This window comes from Styela clava, chromosome 7 (assembly GCF_964204865.1).
Source record: "Styela clava chromosome 7, kaStyClav1.hap1.2, whole genome shotgun sequence".
Taxonomy (NCBI): Eukaryota; Metazoa; Chordata; class Ascidiacea; order Stolidobranchia; family Styelidae; genus Styela; species Styela clava.
In genome coordinates this window covers 8634363-8657055 of record NC_135256.1, presented here as the reverse complement: position 1 = coordinate 8657055, position 22693 = coordinate 8634363, and the positions used below count along the sequence as shown (strand labels likewise).

The following is a 22693-nucleotide window of genomic DNA, read 5'->3' as shown; positions in this document are numbered from 1 at the left end:
AATTTAACATTCAATAAATAACGTTCTTGTTAAATCAAACAAAATCAACTTGAAGTTTTATCGGAAATCTATGAAAATCATCCATTTATTGTCATTTTAGGATTTTGTTTTGTCGGTATTAGTTTCATTTAAAGCCTTCCGAATACATGATCTAGTAATAATAGGTTATTACCTCATCTGAACGAGAGGATACGTCACAGAGATAGAAAAAGGTTGTTTCGGGTTTTGGAATTTGAGAGGGAGGGAGAAAAAAGGGTTGCCATTTGATATTCACGTTCTTCAATAGCGCATGCTTGCCACCAGGTATATTAATTTCAAAACATAAATAAATAAAGCCCAGCTGGTGTTAGCAAAACGACGTTTCGAATTTCTGTTCAGAAAAGTTTCATCAGGACATGCTATGGAAAGCACATTATTGAAAATACAGGGTGTCTCTAAAGTGAGTATATATTTTTAATTTTGATTTGCTTTTCAGGTACTCATCATAAAGCGTTCATTTCTTTAGAAAACATAGTATGGATAAGTAGAAAAATTTCGGTATTGTTTGCATTTTTCATCAACCCACAGAATGACAAGGAGATTAACCCACTAACTGAGGTGCAAGATTGCTGTTTGGCAAGAAGCACATAAATTAGTAAGACGAACTCAGCGCCTCTTTAATTCGGCCCTTACACGACGAACAATTTATGCAAATATTCGTAAATTTATGAAAACTGGATCTGTAGTTGAGGCACAAAGTTGACGCGAAGGAGCGAACACTCTGAGAAAAACATTCAGAGCCGAATTAATTTCCATATTCATACTATGTTTTATGAAAGAAATTAATGCTCTATGACAAGTACCTGGAAAACGAATCAAAATTCAAAGTGTATACTTACTCTTGAGACACCCTGTATATAGATCAGAGAAAAAAAATAAAAACACGGCGTTATCATATTATCACGCACTTTTCAAATTTATACGCCATATTGAAATTTTTTATTTCATTTCCCCCCTTTTTTCTTTACTCTGTTATATATATTTACGATGGTGTGCTTCCCATACCATACCCTAATGTAGCTTTTCTGAATTGAAATTCGAAACGTCGACAAATTTGATTGTTTTGCTAATACCGTTTGTGCTTTATTCTTTTTCGACATTCTTCGTTAATTCAAAGTATTGAATTTATTAGATTATTTCTGCATTCGAAATATGGCCAAATTGCTGATATTTTTTATAACTTCGCAATACATTGCGGTGTGCTACAGCCATTGTTGGCTGGCGTGTACAGATTACGCAGAAAAGAATGCGAGATACTACGATCATAAGTTGTGTCGTGGATATGCAAGATCAGCTATTCGTTTCGCACCCAGAGGTGGTGAATTTGGACTGGATAAAAGTATGAACAATTACTGTTAGTCAAAAAAAAGATAAAACAAAATCGGAATAGGAAAATGAATGAAAACATGAGAAAAGTATAGTTTAGGGAAGGACGAGGGTTGAATGCTATCATTATGGTGTTATTATATAGCCGCTTTGACTCTATTGCCAGAAAGAAAGTAATTCTCCAAAGCATTTGGGGCTATTCTTCAGTTTCTATAGTATTTTCTACTACGCAGTTTTTACCTTATAAAGAAAGTTGATGGCAAAACCGATTTCCAATGAGACATGTTGAATCAAAATTTGTGATTTTCAATTATGGTTGATTTAAAATGTTCATCAAGTAATCTTATTTTATTCGTATTACAATTTTTAATTTTATTCAGGTTATAACCACAGTCCAAATGAAAATGCCCCATGCAGGACAAAGAGAAATGATTCGACTGAATACAATAAGGAACATCCTATGGCAGTGTACTATCCCGGTCAACAAGTTGTCCTAGCCCATCCTATGAAAGTAAGTGTAACTTGTATCGACGTGTAGTAGATCTGTCGCTTACTTTCGGTTTCATCGCGTGTTTACTTCCGATGTTCGTTTCAAATTAACGATTTAACAAATTTCATGCTGAAAATAGTTGAATTTTTAAATTCTTCATCCGAGTGTAAAAAAGTTTACTGCGACTGCTTTGACATATGTAAGCCCCTTCAGCATAAATTGAACATATCAATATCGATCGAGTCTTCAAGCCTATTTTTTATTTATTTTCCTCAGATCTTTAGAAGCCGTTCTTTTGCCTCAAAATTGGAACACAGTTCAGCTGCATTATTTTTTTGACGAGCGAAGTCTCAACTAATCACCTATTCGGATATATTTGTCAAACTCGTGTTCACATATCCGATCCTAAACTCTCTCATACACTGATAACTGACATCAACAAATTTTTTTATGCAGAATCATGGATCGGATTGGTGTTCTAATAGTTACATACCAGACAAAGGATCCGTTATTTATCGGGGCGATAGGAACGATGAAGCTGATCTTACATTTAGCGAGTTCCGCAAAAATCTCGTCGCGGATCTTGGTGCAAAAGATCCCCCAGTCATGGGATCAACTAAACATCACGTTTATCCAAAGCCTGGATACCAAAACGCGCCTGCATTTTGTGAAAATATGGACAAGTCATTGGGAACGTACAGCTTCAACGTTCCAAAGAATCTGATCCCAGGCAAGTAGAATAGTGGTTCAAGTTTAATGCATCCTACCAATCTTAATAGCATTTTCTGATGACGGAAACAAAATGGATAAAAAATACATTTGTTTGTTTTATGATTAAATTATTTTCTATGGAGTCATGAAATGTAACCCCGTTATTAAATGACGTCATCCCTCGCCAAATTCCAATAGAAACATAGATAGAAATACTAAATACTAAATAGAAACAGTTACTACTATGTGTCATATATATATATATGTCGTGAAAGACCACCATACAGAACATTTCTGTTGGCGAAGTGTTGGTTTTTGAACAGGATAGTAAAAATAAAACTTAAAAGGGTTATATTGTGCTTTTTTGAATAATAGCCACCTCGAAATACATCTCACCCCATAAGAACAAATGAATAAATAAATAAAGAATTATCCTTGGATTAACTTTATATAGCGCGTTGAGACATCTGAAAATGGTTATTTGCAGTAAGTATTATCACGGAATAGCTTAATATTTTCTATTTATTCCAATACAGGTCAATACACATTCATGTGGGTATGGGCATTCAACAGCTTTGAGGAAATATATTCATCATGCTTTGAAGTGAAAATTGTTAAAACGTTAAAACAGAGAAATGTACAACTCGCTGTAAGTTATGAACGCGCTCGTCAATTTTTGAACAAGTTTCTCGCTCGAAGATTTTTCAATAATATTGAAATATTTGACTGAATCATCTAAAATTAAAGACTCTTGCTTGTTCGGCTACCCCTTCTTCTGTTTCTATCTTTCCAGCTCTTTACATCTCTCCTCTCTTTAATCTCAATTTATACTAAAAAAGATGTTAAAAAAGTATTTTGATTTAATAACATCTAAATATAACTAATTAGGTTGCATATTAAATTCCTAGAAAAACGGATTTAAGAATTTTTACGAACCCTGTGGTGGAAAAACCTCCAATTTTAGTATTCGAGGGAACACAAATCCAGGGTGTCGTGGATATAAAAGAATAAAGTCACAGAGAAAACCGAAAATGAGTTTGCAGACAAGAAAACCAACAACACACAGTATTACTGTCACTGTAAGACCAGTGTGAGTATGCAATAGTACAACTCACTTTTTTCATGATATATAATATCCTTCTACCCAATTAGTTAGCTTAGTGATTCCTCTTGCGTGTTTATAAATCCAAATCCGAGTCTCATGAAGAGTCTCATATTTTACACACATAACCGGATGTGTTTTCTTTCGATATGCAAATATATTCCACACGTAATAATACTGTTTACCGTTTGTTTGAAACTTTGGTAACATTGAATAAGCTACTTTTTTTGTTAAATGTTGTTGAATTATTTTATATAAGTTTGAGCGACTAAAGTACTCGCGAGGTGAGGCTAACTTTATGAATGAGCGACATCCGACTTGTGTCCTAATATATATATGTACACTTCATGGATTTGAAAAACCAAAACAATATTTTTCAGCATCACTTTGCCTCCACAAATTCTTATTGAAGTACAAACAGGAGAAATGAGAGGGAAGGTGGTACTGCCGACACCTAGACCTGGTATAAAAAGAAGATATATCACCTTCAGTTGGTATTGCCCAGCTGTGGCTAATGCAAGTTTTGTATATTTCTTAACTTTCGGGATACTATTCTGTTATCGCAACATCACTAATGTTCAACACACCACTATTTTAAAATGAACAGGATTAGAGAAAATGGATCATAAAATGAGTTGTGGGGAAATAATAGAATAGCACATATTTTAAAACTTTTGTAAAATATTGTTTCATTGTGCCACGGAACCCCTTTTCTAAATCAACTATACAAATTCGTAATTTGCTTTTAAAGACGCTTATTTGGATATACGAATCATGGCTATAAATCTAGCATCTACGTTGAAGGCGGATTGCCAATGTGTCACAAAGATGCGATTGACGAGATTATTACTAGCGCCTGTGTCAATGTCTACCTAATATTTTTTGTAACACAAGCAAGATAAAACCATTGCGCTCGGGAGCTTCAAAGCACACTATTTGTTCTAAACTATCTATTGTTACGCAGAACCAAACTCACTTTCATATATTTTGTTAGAGTAGGGGCTGTTGTCACCCACACGTTTGATTGAATGTTCGATTTTTTGTATAGTTCTCCAATGCTCGCGTTGTCAGTGCAAAAAATCACGGAAGCATAAGAGGACAACAAAGTGTCAGAATTGTCTACAGTCTTATACAGGACGAAATCAACATTAACAAGGCTGAAATATTTTATCATGTACAGTTTGTTCCATTTTGCAATACCAGGAAGTATAAGCTAAAAGCAGAACTGATCAGAGAAGAATAATTGTGGATTAAGTACAGCATAAAAATGGAATATTATGCCAAACGCGTTTATATTTTTTAATTTTGTATATATATACATGTTTGGTGGAAACTGACTTTGATTTATAACAGAAAGATGTTGACTTTGTATCATTTTATACGCGTGCTTTCTTGTTAACAAAATAAATACCCTTGTTTCGCAATACACTTCTTTGTTACAACCTACGTAATCTAAAGTAGTGTGATCCAGTGTTGCGAGATTTTTTTAGTGATTTCAGTCACCTTTTTCACCTTGACTTTCAGTCACTAATTTTATGATGAATTATTATATTTGACTAATTTTATGACTCGCAGAGTAAGTAGGCCTGGTGCCATAGTCAAAGGACAACCAAGTCCGTCTAGGTTGGGATTTCGTCACTTCAGTCACATGGCCCACGCTTGAGGTGTGTTTTTACTACAATAAAGACACGAAACATATTATATAAGGAGTTGCCTGACGAAGTTTAAGGTGCAAAGTTGAGAAGAAAAGCACGTCTCATCTCATCGGCCGGGCCCTGTTCATACAAGTCAATTCATTCTGCCCTCAAATACCTGACAAATTCAAATTAGTGTCTACGAAGTCTACGAATAGGTATATTATTCTTCATAACCCTGCAGGTAGCTAGAAAAATCAATGACATTTTAATGCTATATCTTCTGGGCAAATGTCGATGCGGAAAAGTCTGGACCAGGATTAGGATTTTGTTTTGTTGGTATTAGTTTCATGATTATGTCTCTCAGCAGCATGATATATCTAATAGGTTTATCAGTAATTTTTAGCAGATATATTATGTGACATATGTGAATTTTTTATACAAAAATTCTTGGAAAGTTTGTGAACTTACAACATAAGCTTATAACGCAAACACTCAGTAAATAGTCTTTATCTTATTATTATTTTCTGATAACGAAGAACTGTTTACAGTCTGTTGATTACTTTTGATTGATTGACCATCACAAAATTCACAAAATAACAAATAGTTCCCACAGACAATAAACAGTTCAGTTTTTGTAAGTTAATATAAGAAATATATTATATAAAACTTTGAATATATATATATAGAATTACCATCTTTTTGTGATTTCAAGGGGGAGGCCTCCAAAGACCAAGATGCCTTAGCTGTGATTTATTTTAACTTTATATTTCTCGATTTTACTACATAGGCCTACATTTAAAGCCCTCCCGGCTGTCTCCATTGAGCATATTGCCATCGAGAGTTCATGCACATATATATATTTTTTTTTAATATCAGTTCCAGTCCGAAAAATAGAAAGGAATTGACGTTGACGATGAAAAATAATTACCTTGCCATTGCACTGCAAGCATAATCTGATAAAAGATTACCTCAATTACCGGGCTACTGGCTACTGTAAAAGTGGCTGCACCATATTGATGTACAAGGCTTTCACGTAACATATTGTATCAATTATCCGCTAACATTAAACGAAACAAACAAAATAGCGCATTTTCCTTCAGTTACTATAGGCTACTGGTACGCTACACAGGGCGGTCGGGACGCCGGGACAATACGTAAAGTATGACTGTCCCACCTAAAACGGGACGCATGGTAAGCCCATACATATATCTATAGTTTCGTTTTGGCAAAAAGGATGACAATTTTATGCAAATAATGTGTTTCAAAATATGTAAGCTAATTTTTCACGCAATAAATTAAATTCTCTTTTTAATACCGACTTTCAAATCAAAATGTTGTAAACAAAATCCAACGAATAAAACGTTCAAGGCATCTTTCCATTCAATTATTTGTTCCGATAACCTCTCATTAATTACAATCCTCTGTACGTCCAAAATTAGATGATAAGCATCCGAAAGTTGTTAGAAATAAGGAATCAACTTTTACAAAAGATTTGTTTTATGAAGAAAAGGAATTCAAATTTTTATAATTAAATTATTTTGGCGAATTTATACCCGATTGGGTTGAACGTTTGGTCTGTTTGTAGGACATTTATGGTGGCCCATCGTTGTCACGCGTAAAATTGAAAATAAAAATAAAAAATAAAATAAAAAACCGAAAATAAAAAAATTGTTGTAAAAAAACATAAAAATAAAAAAAATAAAAATTAAAAAAAAATAAATAAATAAAAACGAAAAAAAAAAAAAAAAATTAAAAAAAAAAACAATTGAAAAAAAAAAAAAAATTAAAAAAAAATTGAATAAAAAGAAAATAAAAAGGTTGACAACGATGGTCCGCCTCGTGGCCCATCGTTGTCACGCGTTTTTATTTTTAGAAAATTTGCTTCTGCTTGGGACCAACGTTGTCAGGCATAATCCTACGCGCACAAATGTGTTCTCTGGGTTTCAAACTCACTACTGATTTTCTTGAGCAATATTCAATATGAAAATGTTCTATAAATTCTCCATGCTACAAGTTCAACAAGAAGTAATATATTTATAATAATGATAAGAGAATATAGAATTGAATACGAAAATTCGGAAAATTTGTTTTTACGTGTATAAGGTAATTTAATTGGAGAATGCTGCTTAACTACCCAGTTGTCTGGACACTCGCGATGCCGGTACCGTACCGTCTTACCAAATACCGGTAGTCGGTTATAGTCGCTTTGCGTCTGACCGTACCGGTAGCCATACAATCACTCATGAAAGAATGGGAGATACGGATAGTCTCGTGGAATATAGACTACTGAAACACTCTCTGCGCCTGCCCCATACCGTACAGCCGTAACGTACCGATCCAGACAAATGATAAATCGCCCGTGCTCAAGCATTTATTTCAATCCATACCTCGATCCTAGTAGAATATAGTGAGTCGAGGTATGGATTGAAATAAATGGTTGAGCACGGGCGATTTATCATTTGTCTGGATCGGTACGTTACGGCTGTACGGTATGGGGCAGGCGCAGAGAGTGTTTCAGTAGACTATATTCTACGAGACTATCCGTATCCGTATCTCCCATTCTTTCTTACGGTCAGACGGTACCGTACCGGCATCGCACGAGTGTCTGAGCAGTTAAGCAGCATTTTCCAATTAAATTACCTTCTACACGTGAAAACAAATTTTCGTATCCAATTCTATATTCTCTTATCATTATTATAAATATATTGCTTGTGGTTGAACTTGTAGCAGGGAGAATTTATAGAACATTTTCATGTTGAATTTATTGGATATTGCTCATGAAAATCAGTAGTGAGTTAGAAACCCAGGAAACACATTTGTGCGTGTAAGATTAAGCCTGACAACGTTGGTCCCAAGCAGCATCAAATTTTCCAAAAATAAAAACGCGTGACAACGATGGGCCACGAGGCGGACCATCGTTGTCAACCTTTTTATTTTCTTTTTATGCAATTTTTTTTTTTCAATTTTTTTTTTTTTAATTTTTTTTTTTTAATTTTAATTTTTTTTTTTTTTTATTTTTCAATTTTTTTTTTAATTTCAATTTTTTTTTTATTTTTTTTTTTTTAAATTATTTTTATGTTTTTTCACAACTATTTTTTTATTTTCGCTTTTTCATTTTATTTTTTCATTTTTTTTTTTTAATTTTACACGTGACAACGATGGGCCACCATAGCCGTTATTTATTACATTGTGTTCGTTGTTGGGTGAAGTAATTGAGTCTTTTACTTCTTTAAATAAAATATTATAATAGTTAGATTTAGACGTGTTTTAATTAAAACAGGTATCATACCACCATAATTTATCTCTCATTGTTACGTATCTCTTTTTTAAACTTTATACCCACCCTTTCCTTATTTATTTTTAAATTCATATTTTACAAAGTATTTCGTTTCATCTATATCTGTTAGTTTTTTTTTTTTTGTTCACTCTTTATTCTTATTAGTAGTTATTTGATGTGTTATTTTATTTGTTTGTATTTTTTGCTGCAGCTCTTTGTCAAGTACTCATTAGAGACTTTTTCTTGGCTGCTCGTATTTTTTTTGTATATGATATGTGTGAAAATTTTTATATCTGCCGCGAAAATGATTCTAGTATTATTGTAGTGAACGATGTAGCGATCGTGATTTTCTGTAACTATGTCAATGATTCGTTTTGAAGAAAACCAACCGGTTTTGAGGTGGAATTGTCACATTTGAAAGTGACGTAAGAATGCGTAGTTGTTCTGCGTCACTACTCCCGCGGCACTTTCTACATGATTATACATCTATATATACTTACTCATATTTACTATAGAAAAGGTATTCGTGGAACTCAAAAAATCACCGAGACATGTTATTGTGGTAAAAGTTCTGGAGCTGTCATTGCTTGGACAAAGAAACAGTCAAATCTGATAACAAAATGTCGTTTTAATTGAAGCGAACAATTGAAAACTTTTTTTCACATACATTATATTAAAAGAATAATTTTTAAAGTTATTTGACTACAATTCTATGTTAACATATTTACAAAACATGTCTTGACACGCCATCAAGAATTCTGATTTCACGATCGCTGTAAGTACTATTCAGTTATGTGCCTCCTCAAAACAGTGACTTTCAGTATTTGGTGTAAGATGAGTCTGTTGTTTGATATAAGAAGATTCACAGCGCAAACTTTAAAATCTCTGAATCTCGTTCTAATATTTTATGACAACATAACAGACATTTGTTTAGACATTACCAAAAGTCAAGAATAGTAATTTGCCAACGTTATTCGCACTGCATTCCGTGCGTTTTATATATTCTTGTTGTCATGATGAATAGATATATATTTCAAAACTAAAATATCAAACACGTCAAAAACGCAAAAAAGAGCTGACTGTGTGTTTTTCCTTTCTTAATCTCGGCCAGACTTGTCCTCGTCGACGTTTGTCCTTATATAGTATCTGTAATTTATAGCAGATATATGGCATAGGCGTTTTTTTATACAAAAATTTGTGAAATATAGTGAACTTACAGCATAAGCTTAAGAAGCAATCACGCGATGAATATTATTAATGTTTTCTGATAACGAACAACTATTATCTAATAGTCCCCTCAAGCACGAAACATTTCAGTTTTTGTTATATAATTTGAAAATATAGTGTGGAGACAATATACATCAATATACCATGTATTATTTTATAACCTAATCTTCAACTGCACTATGGGAAAATATACTGAAGTTTAAATAAGGTTTAGCCTGAACTATTGTATTCTTCATTCGATACTGCTATATACGGTGCATACGAAAATCTCCGAAAGTCAGATTCGAACTGTGTTTTTCTGCAACTTTCAACAATTTGAATCGAAATATCTGAATGTCGTTCAACGCCAGTGTTCCACGGAACAGCGGTTGAAATCAGTGGGCTTCTGGTCCAATTATAAAAATTCATTCGATTGAGCAATTACATTTTTAGTAATATTGCAGTTCCTGAATTTATGACAATCCCTTGTTACCGTTGCGGTGCTTTGTTTTATTGTAGACTCTTAAGACTCTTGAAGGTTCGCAATTCGTCAGATTTGTCGAAATTCGTTAAATCGTTTTCCATTTCGAATGAAACTAATCTCGATTCATCTTCTAGAACTGTTTAATTTTATTTTTTTCTGGATATATTTTATAAGATGGAATAATTATACTCTCGAGTTCGCAAAGTGAATGAGTTTTCCACATGCGTATTCCTTGTAAAACAACAACAAGGCTTCAGTATCGTTCATATATAATATTAGGTATTCATCAACGCATTCATATTCTTGTTTTTATGATTCACGTCGGAATCTTTCCCCAGGAATAATTATCGTTTCATACTTTTTAGAACAATAATTCCGAAGTATACTTTGTAATAATTACTCATATTTACTAAGGAAAAGGTATCCGTAGAACTCAAACAAGCACCGAGACATGTTATTGTGGTAAAAGTTATCGAGCTGCCATTGCTTGCAGTCATTTTCAACCGATGTTCCGTAGAACACTGGCGTCCCGTAAACGACATTCAGATGTTCATGGTCAAATTGTTGTTTCTCAAATTATTCGAGTTGACATATTTATAATAACAAATTAAACAAAATAGAAATAAATATTTGGTGTAAGATGAGGATGTTGTTTGATATAAGATGAAGATTCACAGCGCGAACAATGAAATCTCTGAATCTCGTTTTAGGATTTTATGACATTGAAACAGACGTTTATTAGGACATTAGGAAATGTCAGTAGTTGAAGTTGCCAACATTATTCGTACCGCATTCCGTATAAATGGTATTTATCTTATTAATCTTTTCTGATAACCAAGAATGGTCTTTAAAAGCATTAAACGTTTCAGTTTTTGTTATCAAAAATCATTGTTGCATTTCTGCGAAAAGGAAGACGATTTCTTGCAAATAATATGTTGCAAAAAAATGAAAACAAAATCCAACGAATAAAACGTTCAAGGCATCTTTCCATTCAATTATTTGCTGCGACAACATACTCTTTAATTTCAATCCACTGAACGTCCAAAATTAGATGATAGGCGTTAGAAATTTTTCAGAGTTTTAATCAAAGTTGTAATCAACTTTTACAAAATATATGTTTTTGAGGAAGAGGAATTCAAATTTTCATAATTGAATGATTTTGGGAAATCTATATCCGATTTGACTGAACGTCTGGTTTGTATTTAGTAAATATATCTTGCACAAAATATCTCGTTTCATCTATATTTGTTAGTTTTTCTTATTTACTCGTTATTCTTATTGATATTTGGTCGATGTGGTATTTTCTTTGTTAGTATTTTTTGCTGCTGCTTGTTTGTCACGTGCTCGTTAGCGGCTTTTTCGTGGAAGCTCGCTTACGTTTTTTTATATATGACGAAAGTTTTTAAACATGCATCAAACATGAATCAAGTATAATTGTGGCGATCGAAGTATATCAATGATTCGTTTTGAAGAAAACCAACCAGTCTTGAGGTGGATTTGACACATTTGAAAGTGATATGAGAACGTGTATTTGTTCTGCGTCACTACTCCCGCATTTTACATGATTAAAGGCCATTCAACATTCACGTTCTTCAATAGCGCATGATTGCCACCAGGTAAATTCATGTTGAAGATAAAGCACAACCGGTTTATAGCAAAACGATGCAATTTGCCGACGTTTCGAATTTCTATTCGGAAAGGTTTCATCAGGACATGCTATGGAAAGCACATTATCGTAAATATATAGAGCAGAGGAAAGAAAAGAAAAAAAAACAAAAAAAATAACACGGCGTTATAATATTATCCAACCTTTTTCAGATTTTTATGGCGTATTAATTTTATTTCATTTCCCCTTTTTTTCTTTTCTCTGCTATATATTTACGATAGTGTGCTTTCCATGTCATACCCTGATGAAGCTTTTCTGAATAGAAATTCGAAACGTCGGCAAATTACATCGTTTTGCTAACACCGGTTGTGCTTTATTTTTCTTCGACATTCACGTTCTTCGTTAAATTAAAGTGTTGAATTTATTAAATTATTTCTGCATTTGAAATATGACCAAATTGCTGATATTTTGGATACCTTCACAATGCATTATGGTGTGCTACAGCCATAGTTGGCTGGCGTGTACAGATTACGCAGAAAAGAATGAAAGATACTACGATCATAAGTTGTGTCGTTGATATGCAAAATCAGCTATTCGTTTCGCACCCAGAGGTGGTGAATGTGGACTGGATAAAAGTAGGAACAATTACTTTTGGTCAAAAATAAGATAAAACAAAATCGGCATGGGCTGTCGAACATAATGGCCCGAAAGATGAATGAAAATATGAGAAAAATATAGTTTCGGAAAGGACGTGAGTTAAATGCTATTATCATGGTGTTATTATATAGCCGCTTTGAACTCTATTGGAAAAAAGAAAGCACCTCTCCAAAGCATTTGGGGCTATCATTCAGTTTCTATAATATTTTCCACTACGCAGTTTTTACTAATACCCCATACAGAAAGTTGATGGCAAACACCGATTTCCAATGGGACATGTTAATTTGGGATTTTTAATTATGGTCGATTTCCCTATGTTTCGAAAAAACGTTCATCAAGAAATCTTATTTTATTCATATCACATTTTTTAATTTTATTCAGATTATAACCACTGTCCAGATGAAGATACTCCATGCAGGACAAAGAGAAATGATTCGACTGAATACAATAAGGAACAGGCAGTGTACTATCCCGGTCAACAAGTTGTCCTAGCCCATCCTATAAAAATGTATCGACATGTATGAGGTCTGACGTTTACTTTCGTTTTAATCAAAGATTCACTTCCGATGTTCGTTTCGCCTTTCTTTCATTTTACGTATCACAACAAACTACTAAGTCCAAAGTGTGATAGGTGTGGCGTACATCAGAGCTATGAAGTCGGAAAGAAAATTTAACGATTCAATAACAAATTTCATGTTGGAAACAGTTGAAAATTTTAAATTACCCATCTGAATGTAAAATTACTACGACTGCTTAGGCCTATGTAAGCCCCTTCAGCATAAATTGAACTTATCAATATCGATCGAGTCTTCAAGCCTATTTTTTATTTATATTCCCCAGATCTTTAGCAGCCGTTCCTTTGCCTCAAAATTGGAACATAGTGCAGCTGCATTATTCTTTTGACAAGCGAAGGCTCAACTAATCACCTATCCGGAAATATTTGTCAAACTCGTGCCCACATATCCGATCCTTAACTCTCTGATAAACTGATGGATCGGATTGGTGTTCTAACATTTACATACCAGACAAAGGATCCTTTACTTATCGAGGCGAGAGAAATGATGAAATTGATCTTACATTTAGCAAGTTCCAGAAAAAATCTCGTCGCGGATCTTGGTGCAAAAGATCCACTATTAATGTGATCAACTAAACCTCAGGTTTATCCGAAGCCTGGATACCGCGCCTGCATTTTGTGAAAATATGAACAAGTCATTGGGAACGTACGACTTCAACGTTCCAAAGAATCTGATCCCAGGTCAAGTAGAATAATGGTTCAAGTTCCATGCACCCTACCAATCGTAATAACATTTTCTGATAACGGAAACAAAATGGCTGAAAAATACATATGTTTGTTTCGTGACTGGATTATTTTCCATGAGGTCATGAAATATAACCCCGTTAAATGACGTTATCCTTCGCCAAATTCCGAATTTTGTATCAAATACTAAATAGAAACAGTTACTACTATGTGTCATATTTGTCATGAAAGACCATCATACAGAATACTTTTGTTGGTGAAGTGTTGGTTTTTGAATAGAATAGCAAAAATAAAATTTAAAAAGGGTTATACTGTGCTTTTTGAATAATAGCCACCTCGAAATAATCTCAACCTATAAAAACAAATGAATAAATAAACGAGATAGCGATCAGAGACCGCCGACTTGTCGATCTAGCGGCGTGTATTTTTCGCTTTCACTCAACAGCGACACCGCGTGTCTCATCACTAATTGATTAATAACTCGCTAATTATACGACATAATTCATCCAAAATCGATAGGCTCCTGATCCGAGATATGGTGGATGCACATGCAAAATTTGGGTTCAACCTTGCTTTCGTGAGATATCGCGTCTATCTAACAGACAAACACACAAACAAACAGCCAAATACTTGTCAACATACTTACCGATCAAGATCGATGAGTAAAAAGAATTCTCCTTGAATTAACTTTATATAGCGCGTTGAGATATCTGAAAATGGTTATTTGCAGTGGGTATTATCACGAAGAGCGTAATATTTTCTATTTATTCCAATACAGGTCAATACACATTCATGTGGGTATGGGCATTCAACAGCTTTAAGGAAATATATTCATCATGCTTTGAAGTGAAAATTGTTAAATCGTTAGAACAGAGAGATGTACAACTCGCTGTAAGTTATGATCGCGCTTGTCAATTTTTGAACAGGTTTCTCGATCGAAGATTTTAATGATATTAAAATTATCGACTGAATCGTTTAAAATTAGACCCATCCTCATTCACCTTCCCCTTCTCCTATTTATATCTTCCCAACTCTCTACATCTCTCTTCTCTTTAATCTCAATTAATACTAAAATAGTTTAATAATTAGATTCACTTTTACCTCAATATCGAATATCCTCCTACCCAATTTGTTAGCTCAAGGTGGTCCAAACCGCGGGCCGCATTCGGCCCGCCGACACATTCCGTGCGACCCGCAAACAATTTTATCGTGCACTAATCCATTGGCGATATTTGTAGAACATTTAAAGTAATTTTTAAAGTATTCCCACTGGGAATAGCCCTTTTTTTAATCCCGATGTCTGGATTCATGTTTGGGAAAATCACGGAATTTCAATGTTGTATCTATAAACATTGAGATCGTGCCATAATGGGAATAATGTCCTGTGATCGGTACAAGAGGAACGATTTGTCTTGTCAGACAGGACCAAGCTGATTAGATGGGTTGCGATTTTCAATAAAACTTCGTATCTTAAGCTCGCGTCAAGTAACTCTACATTTGTAGAGACGTTTTGTCCCTTCAATTTTGTAAAAACACTCTATTTTCAAGCGTTGGCCATATGACAGCAGTGACTAACCGCAGAGCTAACTTAGCGCCGCACGATCCAGATTTTTCAGCTGGGTACGGAGTCCAAACTTAGACGGTTGATTTTTGATGATAGCATCAGGCCTTCCTCACGCTACAATAAAATTAGTCCAATATAACAATTCATCATACAATGAGTGTAAAAAAAGTTAACCGAGATAAACTGTGAGGAAACGTATTTCCTTGCCCATCACAGTGATAAATCAGTGTCTGGCGTGCTTTCAATCAATATCTGTCACAAAGAATATAATTTGAAGCGGCATTACAAAACCAACCACGAGAAAAGATACCGAAAATATCACGGTATTTCTCGGGAAGCAATTTTAAAAGAACTGAAGGCTTTATATATCTTCATTGAAAAACTGATTAGAACGATAAACTAATATCCTTAAATATATGTAACGTGAGTAAACTAGCGATGTTTTGATCACTTTTGGTTTACTCCGACTGCGGCCCGCGAGATTTTCTCAAAACTTTTGGCGGCCCGCCAACCTCGCATTAGCTTAATGATTCCTTCCTAGATCAGGGTTGTCCGACCTTTTTGGCCAAAGGGTTGCATTTAGTTTCTGAATGATTGCGCGGGCCACTTGGCATGATTGTTATGTTCCACTACACCGACTACAGATTAATGAAAAGACAAACAAAACCTTCACACCAAAATTATGAAAACAATGAAATTACGAAGATACAGTTAAGTCAAAAGTTTTTATTACACATACATATTTTAATGTCAAGTATGACACCGCTTTTATCCAATATTCGGTGCGATGGACAATGTAGCAATGCATAGCGAGTTTTTCATATGACTGTCAGAAGTTAGTGATCTCACAGGGGATTCAACAAGGTTCATCCGCAAAAAAAACTTGCTTGTACATGTAGCCTAAGTGCTGTCAAATATTGAAGTCATAAAAACTGCCACCTCTAGCTTCACAGAAAAAAGACATAAAAACAAATTGAAATCCATGCCAGACAATAAAAATAAATTCAAACATCTCTTTCCAGCAACAACGCTCACAAAGAGACATAAATAAGCTTTCGATAGCTGTGTGGTGCTTCTCGCGCGTTTTTTTTTTAATTTTTTATTAGAGGTTTTAATAATGGCCCAGATTTGTGAAAGGCATTGGGATTCGAATAATACCGCGCGGGCCACTCGAAAACCTTCGGCAGACCACATGTGGCCCGAGGGCCACGGGTTGGACGACCCTTGTTAGATAGACCGTGCTGCATACTAAGGTTCTACGTAGTCTAAATGGCAAAATATGTATGCGACAATGGAAGGAAATTAGTAAAAAATCGTTCATGTATTGTACATCAGTTTCGCTGAAGAACTATATATACGAGTTTATTGAAACCGGAATGATAGTGCACTAGGTTTTTACGGTAATTGTCAAAGTATGTCTGCTGAGCACCTTCATTGAAAATCTATCACCAGATTTGTCTTTGTTTTCACTTAGTTTACCACAAGTTTTATGTTTAATCTATCGCACCCCGTCTGTTTTCATAATTTATTATTATTCATTAAGATATCGCCTAGCCATGAAGCATATCATATATAAATCCATATTCAGGAAATCATATTACCCAACAATATTGAGAAAACAGGACATTTACTGCCTTGGTAACATTGATCGTGGCTAACAAATCTATATTAAATAAGTATTATGAGCTATGCCATTAATTTGCCCGAGGCTGAATGCCATTTAATGTAATTCCTCTTGCCTTCTGGCTTACAGTGTATACCTTTACGTTAATGACAAAAGAAACTATATGGAGTCAATAATGCAGTGCTAATAATATTCTATCATAAAACTGTAGAGTTATTGCGACAATATGAAAAAGTAACGTAAAGTATTTTAAAACAAAAGGCAAATGTTCTAATATAGATCAGCAGGATGCTGTTAGTTCAATCAATGACAAGAACGAATATCGATAAAGCGAGCAAAATGTGTGTGAGGTTAGCATAAATGAATAGCATTTCTACACCTAAAATTTGTCGTATAGCCAAGAAACCAGATGATAAAACTTTGTGTGAATATCTATGCAAATTCACCAATTTACTGAACTAATTCACAATCGCTTCAGTTAAACAATATGTAATATAAAAACTCAATGATGAGTACAAGAAATTTTGGAGTTGTGTTACTCGCTATATTGCTTTTCGAACTTATCCTGTTACACCACGTTCGATGCCATAGCTGGGTAGTATGTACCGATTACATAGAAAAGAATGGACTTTTTTATAATCCAAACAAATGCAGGGGTTATCCAAGAGCAGCAAATCGATTCTTGCCGAAAAATAAAGAGTTCGGATCAGAAACAGGTAAAAATCAATTTTTGAATCAATATCTCTGAAAGTTACGAATATGGTCCTAAATATCTGCTAATTGGGATTTTTATTCATAGTGCGATCACAAGTAATAAATAATAGAATTCGAGATACAATTGGGTTTTGATAAAACAATGCAAATACACGTATGTTTGGTCACTACTATTCAAAAGTAAATTTACAACTGTCCGATTCGATCGCTATTACATTTCTCATCAAAGAACAATGTTTTTATACTGCGAATCCAAGGCTACAACATACTTTCCTAACATGAGCACCAAATATTGTCATCCCATTCTCCATAGATTGCAAATTGTATGTGATTATCATAACTCCCTGATACATAGCAGAGATTTCTCAGCTAAAACCTAACAACTTTATAAATGTCCTTCCATGTATTGTTTTTGACTATGTTGATAAAAATGGTTCTAGGATTCAATATATATATATAATATACTATAATATATGCCATCTCTGACACAAGAATAACCTATATATATAGCTTTTATAGCACATTTGTTTGCTCACGATGCTTCTATGAGTGATCGTTTTACTTTTAGTTGGTCTGGATAGCGATTTGGCATAAAAATCGTAATGGCATCATTTGGCATTATGAACAAAATATTTCTATACAGGATTTTTTCTACACAGGATCATATTTCTGCACCAAGCATAAAAATATCTCTCTTTTTGTCCCTATTCTTATTTTTGAAAAACAATAAACACTCAGCATCGCTAAATTTCAACAGGATATTCACACCAGCCAACGGAAGATCAGGCTTGCAGGGTTCGAAGAAATGATCACGCACATTATGATCTCGAATATCCAATGGCAGTTTATTATCCTGGTCAGCAGGTTGTACTGGCGCATCCAATGAAGGTTAGTAAAATAAGAGCGCTATGATTAAATATGTGGACACGGGGGCAAACGAAATATGTTGTCAGCAATTCCTCGATAATCATATGCGGTAACTCACTAGTCTCACTGTGTACTCACTGTGACAATGATCCATTCTTCAAAATTGAGTTTGACGTGAATTGAAATACGAAGTGATCCGAGTCACTTCTGTATTACCAGATAAGATTTCACAGTCTACTGTTCCCCATTAAAAAATTCCCACTTTCACTAAACACGAGATCCGCCGGCGTTCGATGAGCACGAGTTCTGCTGATATGCGTTTGCGGAACCGCTACAAGGTGCACACATTTCGGTGGCGTCATAGCACACACAAAAAAAGAATCCCATAGAGCTCACAGAAATATTTGAAATAAATGGAAGCAATACCCTTGTAGCAAAAAAAAAAATTTTCAACCACTGAAAATTTCAAAGCAATTGGTCCAGTAGTTAAAGAGAAAATCGATTTTTTTTCATAACGATAAGAAGAAAAATACCAAGAACAACAACAACATAATAGCAAAACGATTCATATGTCCGCTACGTGTCCAACAAGAGATGCATAATGTTAGTGTGACGAACTGACGACCCTTGTTTTATCTGTTAAATGATGTCATGTGATATTGTTTTCATATTTGGTATTTTGGTATTGGAGGCGCAGTGACGCTATCGGTCTGTCTTTTGTGTGTGGCCGGTTGGCGTGTGCTGTGGGTTGGCAGGATGCAGTTGTCTGAATGTGGTTGTTTTCGTTTGGGTTTTGGTGTTTTGTGTCTGTGGGAGTGCCTCTGGTCTCCGGTGGGTTATCGGGAATGTTTGTTTGTGGTTTTGTGACCGTTGGATTGGGATTGGTTGGATGTTTTTGTGCTAGACAATGAGCTGATGTTGGGTTGGGACCATGTTGCTGTTTGCGTGCAGTGCCATTGCAGTTCATTTAGTGTTGTATTTTTGGTTGTTGTCATAGAATTAGCTTTCATCGGTACTGTTCAAATGTTGTGAACTTATAGAATTGTTTAAAGTCTTTTAAGATGCCTGTCATAAGTTATTTTCAGCCTATTTGGCAAATTGTAAGTAGCTAGTTTGGTGTCATGTGGCTTCTGTTGAGGGTGTCTTCGATTTCAGGGGCCATCAGTGTTTTATTGTGTATATTGTTTTCTTACATTTTACTGCCTGGTATTGTTGTTTTTGTTGTGTGCTTTCCATTTCATCGGAGCGTTTGGTTGTATTAATCGTTGCTTGGATTGATAATTAATAAATAGAACAAAATAGTATAAATTGAAGTGAATATTGAGAAGAAACTTGACATTAGACCATATTGGAAGATATTCTGAACTTGGATAATTATTTCATAGACTGCCAGTACGCCACACTAGTAATCGCACTAGTGAAACGCATTATAGTGCAATGTTTTCAAATAACAAAATTCTGTGGAAAACAACGTGGCCCGGGAAGTCCAGTCATATTACAAAAAACCTTGTAAATATTCCATATTGGATACAGTTTCACGAACCAGCTCCATCCAGTTAGGCCAAGAAGGATCGAGGAGATTTTCACCTAGCTGACTGGCGATATTTCCAAATTATTTAAAAAAAAAAGTATTATGAATATATATATATATTTATTTTGTATTTTTTTCCAGGAGCATGGGGCCGATGCGGATTGTACAAATCCATACATTCCAGATACGGGGAACTGGATATACAGAAGTGACCGAAACGCCCGAGCCGACCCAACCCTTTCGCAATTCATGCAGAACTTAGTTTTTGATCTTTCCGCTTCGCCTTTAAACGATGAGATACTTTCTAAATCTTACCCTAAACCTGGATTTCAAAATGCACCCGCCTTCTGTTTGAATCAAGACAAATCTTTGGGAACATATAGTTTCAATGTACCCTTGAATTTGAGTCCAGGTAACGGGAGGCTTAATGGCTGCATATTTTTGCTGTACTCCATCAGGGTCACTCGCTCATTTGAAATAATAGATACCTAGACGTTCCGAACTGTAATAACTTAAATTAGTGATGTGCACGCCAGGAGTAGACAAAACAGGACGGTAGTAAAATGCTGTTTGAAGGTGTGCCACATCCAGTATGCTACAAATTTTGCGCATGTATGTTTTGGACTATCGATTGGCCAATGTGAATTTGCATTTTTGTGAATTTCAATAAGCAGTTGACAAAGTACAAATATTGAAAAAGTGTTGGATAAGACATGACACAAAAGATTTATTTTCCATTATTATAATCAGTGTTGCCGATGCTCGTGCTTGATCAATGTATTCTTATGATGGACAATGTTTGTAAGATTTCCCTCTTTATCTAGAAGACCAATTTATTTTAAATATGGAAGTAGCCGTCGGAAGGCTATTACTTTTATTTTTTTTTTCAAATTTTCTCTACGTCACGGGAGTACTGAAATTTTACGCATATTTTTGCTGTTTCATTTTGTTCAATGCAAACCCTGTATTTATTCAGTCAAATGTGAACGTTGCGACTGCCCCCGTTTTAGTATTACAAATTCAGTGCTCAGTAACTTTATATACTTTAAAGTCAAAAATAAGCAAATTATGACCCTATAATTAACCATATAATTATGACTTGGACGTTTCAAAATCCCAATATTGGACTTCGCAAAATATTTAAAAGTAGTGCATGAATGTTTTATTTTGTTGCTTAATCGTTTGACAACGAAAATGTAGAGACAGCTCGAAGCTATTGTTGTGCTTGTAGGTATTGCGTAACACAAGCCAAGCAAACATTTTTCAAAAGTGCTACACCTCAACATGCATGAGCATAATCGCAAAAAAAAATTTCTTTTATCTAGGTCGTTACACCTTCATGTGGTTATGGGCTTTCAACAACATGGGAGATCTTTTTACAACATGTTACGAAGTTCAGATAGTCAGAGATCAGATAGAGAGAGATAGAAAACTATTGGTATGTCGTCCTTCATTAACATTAGCATAGATTCCTGCACTTGGGGGAGACAAAATTCACAATGTATACTAATGAGACCCAAACAACAGTAACTACAACTTGTTCCAAAGAGTTGAAGTTATCGCCTCACGTGCACACGCACGTTATTTGTTATTCCGCAGTTAATGTCATTCTGCGATCAAAGACTACTCAATATTTGATATAACTTATAAAATTAAAGTCTAAATTAAAGGTAATTTCCACCATTTATGCATAGCCATTAACTATTATTTTTATCTAAATAATCTATTTTAGAACAACGGTTTTAAAAACTTCACGGAACCCTGTGGTGGAATGACTTCTAATCCTGAGATTCGTGGTGTTTGTAACATGGCAGTCGGACATAATACCGCAGGAACGAACAATGAAATTGATGGTGGCGGAGGGGCTGAAGCAGTGCAACTTCATTGGATACTATTATACGCTTCGATTTTTGTTCATTTATTTTGTCTATGTAACTGAGTCTGCTACACTGTAAAATTTGCATTTTCCCATGATTCAAGTCATCAGCCTGATTGCAGAGTTACAGTAGGTCCATCAGGCCGATGTGGCCTACAGCACTTACCAAACGTAGATAATAAAGTAATCTGAAATGGTGATTTTAAATCCGACTTGTGTTCTCAAACGGGGTAAAATGACCCCCCTTTGCTATCACCGTAAACGTTATATCCTGATCATGATTGGAAGCGGCGTTTAAATAGCATGCTTTACAACTTATAACCTTCAAATTTAATTCGTTTTATATTGTTTGTACCTACCTTGGAAATTATAACTAGAAGCATTAATTAAAGTATATAATTATAAAGGAAAAATGCTACTTTAATAAACTTCGAGAATATGATTTGTGTTTGGCCAATCACTATTGAAATGTCTGTTACAATCTGTTACAATTACTTTATTTATGATGAAGAGAATCGAATTTGACTCACATAAGCAGTCAAATACCACCGAAAAACTCCGATTGCTATATCTAGTGGAGGTTGTTTCATTTGAGCAATGTCGAATAATAAGCATGGGTTCGCGGTTTACATGGCTGTGAAGTAGGGATGGGGCGAGTCCGGTTTTACAGGGATTGGACGAATCCGATCGAGTAATAGGTCATGAAATCGAATAGAATCTTCCG

At 34.7% G+C, this 22693-nt stretch overlaps 2 protein-coding genes across 2 annotated transcripts; both read left to right on the top strand.

The window, feature by feature from the left end:
* The first annotated feature begins 505 nt into the window (after positions 1 to 505).
* Positions 506 to 5042, top strand: LOC120328376 (uncharacterized). Its single transcript, XM_039394840.2, has 7 exons — positions 506 to 1378; positions 1746 to 1876; positions 2312 to 2585; positions 3103 to 3215; positions 3475 to 3656; positions 4049 to 4184; positions 4717 to 5042. The coding sequence occupies exons 1-7, from the start codon at positions 1192 to 1194 to the stop codon at positions 4909 to 4911; spliced, it is 1218 nt and encodes a 405-aa protein (XP_039250774.2). The 5' UTR covers positions 506 to 1191; the 3' UTR covers positions 4912 to 5042.
* Positions 5043 to 17191: 12149 nt separating this feature from the next.
* LOC120328812 (uncharacterized) lies at positions 17192 to 22411 on the top strand. The gene is made up of 5 exons (XM_039395353.2): positions 17192 to 17697; positions 18453 to 18583; positions 20235 to 20505; positions 21419 to 21531; positions 21826 to 22411. Exons 1-5 carry the CDS (start codon positions 17487 to 17489, stop codon positions 22030 to 22032), a joined length of 933 nt encoding a protein of 310 aa, XP_039251287.2. The 5' UTR covers positions 17192 to 17486; the 3' UTR covers positions 22033 to 22411.
* The last annotated feature ends 282 nt before the right edge of the window (positions 22412 to 22693 follow it).

Bases quoted from the DNA above. Each gene is read 5' to 3' on its own strand.
- LOC120328376 (XM_039394840.2), top strand. From the start codon at position 1,192: ATGGCCAAATTGCTGATATTTTTTATAACTTCGCAATACATTGCGGTG. The intron at 2,586-3,102 runs GCAAGTAGAATA...ATTCCAATACAG, and splicing joins TCCAAAGAATCTGATCCCAG to GTCAATACACATTCATGTGG. The intron at 3,216-3,474 runs GTAAGTTATGAA...TTAAATTCCTAG, and splicing joins AGAGAAATGTACAACTCGCT to AAAAACGGATTTAAGAATTT.
- LOC120328812 (XM_039395353.2), top strand. From the start codon at position 17,487: ATGATGAGTACAAGAAATTTTGGAGTTGTGTTACTCGCTATATTGCTT. The intron at 17,698-18,452 runs GTAAAAATCAAT...AAATTTCAACAG, and splicing joins AGAGTTCGGATCAGAAACAG to GATATTCACACCAGCCAACG. The intron at 21,532-21,825 runs GTATGTCGTCCT...AATCTATTTTAG, and splicing joins AGAGAGATAGAAAACTATTG to AACAACGGTTTTAAAAACTT.